The sequence below is a fragment of the Arabidopsis lyrata genome (genome assembly GCF_000004255.2).
Source record: "Arabidopsis lyrata subsp. lyrata unplaced genomic scaffold ARALYscaffold_8, whole genome shotgun sequence".
Classification (NCBI taxonomy): Eukaryota; Viridiplantae; Streptophyta; class Magnoliopsida; order Brassicales; family Brassicaceae; genus Arabidopsis; species Arabidopsis lyrata.
Window position 1 is genome coordinate 13,283,192 of NW_003302548.1, and position 8,380 is coordinate 13,291,571.

Consider the following 8,380-nt stretch of genomic DNA (forward strand, 5'->3'; position numbering starts at 1 on the left):
ACTTTAATATATGATTTTATTTTTATATATACTTACAAATCTAATAAATTAAAATTATGATATTTAAAATGATATTCTTTTTGTGATCTGGACATGCATAATAATTTCATACATATTAATTTGTATGTTATTTTTGATTGTAGATAACTCTAAAGTGCTATCTTTCATTGTTTATAGTTCAGAAATGTGTAATATTTACATAACATTTTTTTTAATGTCACACAACACATCATTTCGTACATTATTATTTGTTTTAGTATTACTTATATTATTTTTAAAATTGTAGATATGGCGTCGAATAGACGACAAAACAACAAAAAATTGAGAAGAAGATCTAAATCTTCCCACAGAAACATCAGCACGGGTATTTTTGCTAGAAATTAATATTTTCTGAATTTTCAAGTAGTTAGAATTTAAATAAAAAAATAATTAAAAATTTTCATAATCTGTAGAGTGAAGACAATTTTAAATGGACTCCTAACCGAAAAATAATATTTTTTGAGTTGTACGATCAAGCAATTGCCAAAAACTGTTTCAAAGATCCTACACCTCTTGGTAGAGAATTTATCGTTGATAAGTTTAACAAGGAGTTTAATCTTAACATAAATTATCGGTTCTTCAAAGAAAATCTTGATCAACTAAAAAGAAAGTGCAAGAAGTACAAGCATCTGATGAAAAATTTCACGGGCATCTCGGTTGATACTACTACATCTGTGATATCGGCATCTAACTCATGGTGGCAAGAGAGTGAAGTAAGTATTTATAATGTCTCTCATAACAAAAATATAATTCAGTAAAATTTAGAAATGATTTATAGGCTACAATGGGACTACATAATTTATCAATATTTCAAATTATTTTGACGAGGTATACCTGATGGAAATCATATGGCAAATATAAGATAAAATATTGCTGATATGTTATGGGCAAATCAAAGTACTTTTCATTAAATTTAATTTGTTTTTGCTTATGTGTTGTCTTCTTTTTTTCACTCTTATGTGTTGTATTTGGATATTTTATGTTTAATATTTTAAAATTATTTAATAGATTAATATATTTTAGTTTTATATAATTTTATTTATGCATACCATAATATATTATAAAATTGTATAGAATAAAATTAACAATAAACTAAAATACTTTGTATTATAATAATAATAGTATTAAAAATAAAATTTTATTTTATATAAGTGTTTTTAATAAAGTTTATAACAATATGTAGTTCCTAATAATTTTTCAAGTATTTTGTATACTATTTATTATTTAATAATTTGATCTGCACATGTTGAACCGATTTCAACATTCGAACTTATATTTGAACTGTTTGATCTGCATGATCTGCACTTGTCCTACATGATCTGCATGTTCTGCACTTGTCCTGCATATTCTGCATGATCTGCAATGCTTGACCTGCTTTTACCATTCGAAGCCTACATTTCTCCCGCACTTACCGCACTTGAACTGTACCACATTATAAACCCACTTTTCCCGCATAATCAAATACGATGTCACCATTCGGACTCTCTGTTTTTTGGTGTTGGGAAACATAAGAGATACACAGCTGTATCTTGATAATCTTACTGCTACGACACAATTATATTTAAAGATTTTTAGAAAAAAATCATACGTCTCGCCTCTGCACTTCCTTCTCATCTTTACAATTTGGTATTGTCTTTGTGATTTTTGTTCTTCAATTGGTTCATGTACAATAAATGAAAATGGATTTGAAATCAAAATATATTTTCAGCTTCATCTTAGATTTTTTGAAAAATTGGGTTTCAATTATGAAAAATTGTTAAAAATGCCCCTTTTTCAATACCCCTTTTCAAAAATGCCCCTTTTGAGAGTCCATTTTTAAGTTTGCCCTCTTTTAATTTTTAATGACCATTTTACCCTTATTTGAAACAAAATTAGGTCCACAAAATACAAAATATTTTTTGGCGGGAAAAGTGATCCCGCAATTTTCCCGCCAAAACACTTGTAAAAACCTTTAAAATACCTTGTAAAATTTTCCCGTAAAAATTTTTCCCGCCAAAAAATTTTCCTGCCAAATTTTTTTTTTTGCGGGAAAAGTGATTCCGCAATTTTTTTGCCGAAATTTTTTTGGCGGGAAAAATTTACAAGGTATTTTAAAGGTTTTACGGAGTATTTACAAGTGTTTTGTAAGGTTTTACAATGTATTTTAAAAGGTTTTACAAGGTACTTATAAGGTTTTATAAGTTATTTATAACTTGTAAAACCTTATAAAAAACTTGTAAAACCTTATAACTTGTAAAACCTTATAAAATAGCTTGTAAAATCTTATAATATCTTATAAATACTTTATAAATACGTTGTAAAACCTTTTAAAATACATTGTAAAACCTTATAAATACCCTGTAAAAACCCTTTAAAATACCTTGTAAATTTTTCCCACCAAAAATTTAACGCCAAAAAATTTGCGGAATCACTTTTCCCGCAAAAAATCATTTTTGGCGGGAAAATTTTTTGGCGGGAAAAAATTTTACAAGGTATTTTAAAGGTTTTACAAATTTTTACAAGTGTTTTGGCGGGAAAAATTGGGGGATCACTTTTCCCGCCAAAAAATATTTTGTATTTTGTGGACCTAATTTTGTTATATTTCCTTATATATTTATGATATCTTTTATTAAAAGAAGGGTAATTTAGTCATTTTGTACATAAAAGGGGTATTTTTAAAAATGGACATCCAAAAGGGGTATTTTTGAAAAGGGGTATTGAAAAAGGGGCATTTTTGTGAGTCTCCCTTCAATTATTTGGGCGATGAAATTTTAGTTCATTTTGATCTAGTTTTGATAAGAATTGGTTAATTTAGCAAACTAAAATTGTTTAAAAATACTAAAATAGTAGAATCTGAAGGGTTATAAATTTTAAACATGAAGAACCAAAAATTATTTAAGATTTATCTGAGTAAAAAAATAGCAAAAATAGGTATTTAAGTAACTCTAGAATTAAAATCACCAAAAAACAGCATAACATTTGAAAAAGTAAATAAAATCCAAAAGTTTCGCAGTGAATAGTGATAAGAAATAAATATGTGGAAAGAAATAAAACTGTGGGCTTCAAAATTTCCAAGTCTTCCAACCAGACGACGAAATTAGGATGACAAAGCTGGATTTTAACCGGATACGAAAACAGACAAATTATATCGGACGATAAATTCGCAAAAGTTTTTGAAAAGAAAAAACTAATAGGAGAAAAGGGAGAGGTTTTTAAAATTTTCAAATTAACATACTTTTTCTATTGGTTACATTGATATTAAAATTCTTCTAAACAGAAAAAAAACAAATTCTTTTAAATGATTTGTTTTAAATTTGTGTACATGTCATTTTTTTTTTTTTTTTTTTTTTTCAAAAAACTTAATCTATGTTTCACTCAAAAAAAAAAGAAAAAAAGAAGAGAGAGCGAGAGAGAAATAAGAGGTCAGCCGCTGGTTCCTCCTCCTCTCCGGTGAAGGCGCGTCGGCGCTGGATCTGCGAGGGGAGTGTGTATAAAAAGTTTCCAGTTGCTTCTAGGAGTGTTGTAAGTCTTGCGGTGTTGCTCGTGGTGATGTTTTTCTCTAGGGTTTCTTCTTGGGTTTGGGATTCTCCGATCTAGGTGTGGTGCCTCCGTTTTCGGTGGTCCTGGTCTCGGTGGGGGCTTGCCGTTGATGTCCGGCTGCAATAGGGTGTTTGCTCGCAATTTTGTGTTTCCTCCTTGTCTTGTGGTCCTTTTGGCTGTGAGGCGGAGACGAGAGGGAAGAGCTTGGTCTTTTCTCCTCTGCGACAGTTCTTCGGGTTAGCGTTTTGCAGCAACGGCTTATCTCGGTGTGTTTTGTCCTGCTCGTTGTTTCTCTTTGTTGTTTGTGTTGTTGGGTTAGTTGGTACATTTGGTTGGCGCAGAGATCTGTTTTGTTTGGCTTGATTGGGTCTTATTCTTCGGCTTTTTGTATGGCTTGGCTATGCTTTCCGGGTTTAGTCCTTTGATGGCTCTTGATCTCTGTTTTGGGTTCCTAGATCTTATGCATTGATTGTCTCCTCTCGATTTTGTGTGGTTTTTGGTGGGCTAGGTTCGTGCTTGGGTTTGTCACTCGGATGGTTCATCGTTGCAGGTGCATCTACTAGCTCTCCTCTGAAACTCTTTATTGGTTTTAGTGGTTGGGTTCAAGGCGCAGCAGTGGTGTCGTTTTCCAATCCTTCTCTTGCGAGGTCGTGACCGGTCTTTGTCTGTAGATGGCTTTGATTGGTTCGCTTTGTCCGCGTGTAAGTGTTGGTGTTCCTACTTGACTTTTCCTCAGTCGTTTTCAAGGGTTTCTTTGAGCTTAGTTTCGCCATTGCTCTTTGTCTTTCTGGAGTTGACGTGTTGGTGTTTATGGCTGGGCTCTGTTGCGGATTGGTCTCGCTCTCTGTTCTGTCGGGTTGTTGCTTGTTGTGCTCTTGGTTTTTCTTATCGAGGCTCATGTTTCTTGGCGCAGCTCCGATGCCAAACTGTTTCTATGGGACTTTTGCGGGATATGATGGATTGAGTTTCAGTTTTAGATCTTTGGTTCCTTGTGTTTTTTGCTTTTTGTACCTTGTTACTCTAGTTTGCTTCCCTTGTTTGGGCTTAGTTTTCCGGGGATATCTTTGTCTTCCGCCGGCTTAGTTTTCCGGGGATATTTATGTTTTCCGCCGGCTTAGTATTCTACCTTGTATTTCTCTTATGGTTAATCTAATGGAAATAATTCAGACGAAAAAAAAAAATTTGTGTACATGTCGTGGATACCTAACTAAGGTTAAAAAACAAAACCCCAACAAAATGATCTAATCTGATCACAATTAGTCTCTAAATATTCGGAAAATAATGGGAAGTAATTGTATTCGCTTTTATCCAAAATACAATTAATTAGTGTCTGTTTTAAATTATCCAACCTTATAAAAACGACACATCTCTCTTTCGTCTTCTTCCTCTAAACCTGTGAAGCTTTGGATCAATCAACAATGGCGGATCTCTCTCTTCCTCCCGATTCCATCTTCCTCGGCTTCGATAGCTCTACCCAGTACGTCCCCTTCCTTAACTATTTCTCTATTCCTATCTGATTGATCATAATCAGTCTTCGATCATTTTGAAATTCGTTAGCTTCATCGATCTAAATCATGATTCCCTATTTCTTGTTTGTTTGTCACCATTAAAGGTCATTGAAAGCAACAGTGTTGGATTCAAACCTAAACATTGTCAAAACAGAACTCGTTCATTTTGATTCTGATCTTCCTCATTATAAAACCAAAGATGGGGTTTACAGAGACACTACCGTCAACGGTAGAATCGTCTCACCAACTCTCATGTGGGTGGAGGCATTTGATCTCATTCTCCAGAAGCTCTCTAATGCCAATTTCGATTTCGGTAAAGTTATCGCGGTTTCGGGCAGCGGGCAGCAACACGGTAGTGTGTATTGGTCAAAGGGTAGTTCTGAGGTATTGAAATCATTGGATTCAAAGAGATGTTTGAAAGATCAACTCGAAAACGCTTTTTCGGTTAAGGAATCTCCTATATGGATGGATAGTAGTACTACATTGCAGTGTAAAGAGATTGAGAATGCTGTTGGTGGAGCTATGGAGTTGTCACAGATCACTGGCTCTCGTGCTTATGAGCGGTTTACTGGCCCGCAGATACGGAAGCTTTTTACTACTCAGGGGGATACGTATAAGAGTACGGAGCGGATTTCGCTTGTTAGCTCCTTTATGGCGTCTTTGTTGATAGGAGATTATGCTTCTATTGATGAAACTGACGCAGCTGGGATGAATTTGATGGATATTAAGAAACGTTGTTGGTCTAAAGCTGCTTTAGAGGTTTGTTGTGATTGACTTTGAGTCTATAGTTAGACATTAAAAATGGCTGTTTGTTGATAGGCTTTGTTTGCAGGCTACAGCTACAGGTTTGGAGGAGAAGCTTGGAAAGTTAGCACCAGCTTATGCTACTGCTGGTTCCATTTCTCAGTATTTTGTTCAGAGGTTGGTATCGATTGTGATTAGGATTGTGTCTTCTAAACCGGATTTATAGAGTGGTTAAAAGAAGATGATGGACATGATATGCATTTTAAAACATAAATTTTAGATTCTTGCACTTTCACATGTCAGATTCAGAGATTCTTTTGGTTATGTTGCAGGTTCGGTTTTGAAAAGAACTGCGTGGTTGTGCAGTGGTCAGGAGATAATCCTAATAGCTTGGCAGGTACACATATTCAACAGCATAAGGGAGAAGTTCCTATACATTTTCACAATTTTTATTTATTAAGCTTTTGAGTAGCTATTGCAACAATTACGATGAACTGGAAGTGTATCTTGCGAAGACTGGATTCTGTCTGTGTTCATATATGATTTGCAAGGTGTTGATGAGGTTATACCTTGTTCTGCAGGTCTAACTCTTAGTACTCCTGGAGATCTGGCGATCAGTCTTGGGACCAGTGACACGGCAAGGCTCTTGATTCTTGTCTAGCTTTGTAGTTAGTTAATCCAGAAACAGACTAGTATTCTTAGCACTTCACGTGTCAAACATTGTAAACTCTTACAGGTATTTGGGATTACCAAAGAACTTCAACCTAGTCTTGAGGGCCATGTGTTACCTAATCCCGTGGACCCTGAGAGTTATATGGTAATGTTGGTTTACAAGAATGCTTCTCTCACCCGTGAAGGTAGTCATGACAGCAAACTCCCACTTTTACCTGTTCTCAAGGGATTTGTTTGATCCGCAGAGACAATTAAGAATATGTGAGTTTCCATTTCAGAAATTCGTGACCGTTGTGCTGAAGGATCTTGGGATGTTTTTAATAAGTATTTGCAGCAAACACAGCCACTAAACAGTAAGTTGCTATTTCATAATCCTTCAGGTGTCCATCTATAATATATTTAGGTTCTTTGTTTCTAAATACACTACTGAATCCATTAGATGGGAAACTCGGCTTCTACTACACTGAAAATGAAATTCTGCCCCCGCTTCCCGGTATGTTCTTGAGTTATTCTCCTTTCCATGCCACTGCTCTAGGTAATTAGCTTCCTTTACTAATGTTTTTCTCCATGCTTAGTTGGCTCCCATCGTTACATTCTTGAGAACTTCTCTGGTGAATCTCTTGAGGGTGTGAAGGAACGAGAGGCCAATGAGTTTGACCCTCCCTCAGAGGTAAGCAAGATCCTACACTGTTCTATGTAGCATCCACAGGGCAATTACATAGTTTGATTTCATCCCAATGTATTGTTTGCTGTCAGGTTAGGGCATTGATTGAAGGTCAGTTTCTTTCAAAGCGGGCTCATACCGAGAGATTTGGAATGCCATCCCCTCCAATCCGAATAATAGCCACAGGAGGTGCATCTGCTAACGAGAATATCCTTAGTCTGATCTCAGCAATCTTCGGATGTGATGTGTATACTGTCCAAAGGCCTGGTAACACTTTGAACATACAAAACAAGTTGCAGCTTATACTTGTCTACTTGCTTTATCTCCTAATGGATTGAACAAAGTTTATGTTTGTGTGCACAACAGATTCAGCATCACTTGGAGCTGCACTGAGAGCTGCTCATGGCTGGCTCTGCAACAAAAAGGGAAGCTTTGTACCAATCTCAAATCTCTACGAAGGGAAATTGGAGACGACATCTCTGAACTGCAAGCTCAAGGTAAAAGCAGGAGACGCAAACATAGCTTCGACCTACGGATTGTTGATGAAGAAGAGGATGGAAATAGAGAACAAGCTTGTGGAGAAGTTAGGCCACTTCTGAAATCAACTCTCTACTCAATAACTGGCATCATCTCTTAGAAGAGTCGAAAGAATAAAAAGTTCCATCTACTAAAACTAAAAGACAGATTTGGCTTATTGCTAAGAATAAAAGCAGAATGAGATCTTATGAGTCCAATTGTCCAAAGTTCAATGCTTATAAGGATTTGCCCTAATTAAAAATTCTATGAGAAACAATGATTCGTGAGAGAGCTCTAAAAGCCTCACATTTCCTTTAATCTAGTTTCTTAATCATATTGAGAGAGAGAGAGACACACACACAAACAAAATCAGAAGAGGCCATAAATTGTATAAGATCTCAATCATGTTAGTCTTCAAGAGAGAAACAAAATAGAACATAAACACGACAAAAATGATGTGCAGAAGAATGAAAAAGATTTATCATTTCTGGTTGAAAGAAGAAAAAAAAAAAGCTAAATCTTCATCTTCTTCCTCATTAACCACCGAAGAATCGTATCCATGTTCTTCTTCCTCATTCTCAATGTCACCCAGAAAAAAAAAAAAAAAAAAGCTTTGTTCTTTACATTGATATTAAAATATAGAAATCAATATTTGCCTGGCTCCAACCTGTCTGCCTTTTTCAGAAGAAAGACAAATTTCCCAAATCTCTTGTCTCAG

The 8,380-nt window shown here is 35.2% G+C and overlaps 1 protein-coding gene across 1 annotated transcript; it reads left to right on the top strand.

Moving 5' to 3' along the window:
* Nucleotides 1-4,869: 4,869 nt before the first annotated feature.
* On the top strand, nucleotides 4,870-7,917 carry LOC9301823 (xylulose kinase). The gene is made up of 11 exons (XM_021033053.1): nucleotides 4,870-5,035; nucleotides 5,171-5,825; nucleotides 5,899-5,987; nucleotides 6,143-6,207; nucleotides 6,392-6,447; nucleotides 6,547-6,667; nucleotides 6,761-6,835; nucleotides 6,922-6,975; nucleotides 7,058-7,152; nucleotides 7,239-7,413; nucleotides 7,513-7,917. Exons 1-11 carry the CDS (start codon nucleotides 4,977-4,979, stop codon nucleotides 7,743-7,745), a joined length of 1,677 nt encoding a protein of 558 aa, XP_020888712.1. The 5' UTR covers nucleotides 4,870-4,976; the 3' UTR covers nucleotides 7,746-7,917.
* Nucleotides 7,918-8,380: the final 463 nt, after the last annotated feature.

Bases quoted from the DNA above. Each gene is read 5' to 3' on its own strand.
- LOC9301823 (XM_021033053.1), top strand. From the start codon at position 4,977: ATGGCGGATCTCTCTCTTCCTCCCGATTCCATCTTCCTCGGCTTCGAT. The intron at 5,826-5,898 runs GTTTGTTGTGAT...CTTTGTTTGCAG, and splicing joins GGTCTAAAGCTGCTTTAGAG to GCTACAGCTACAGGTTTGGA. The intron at 6,448-6,546 runs GCAAGGCTCTTG...AAACTCTTACAG, and splicing joins GTCTTGGGACCAGTGACACG to GTATTTGGGATTACCAAAGA.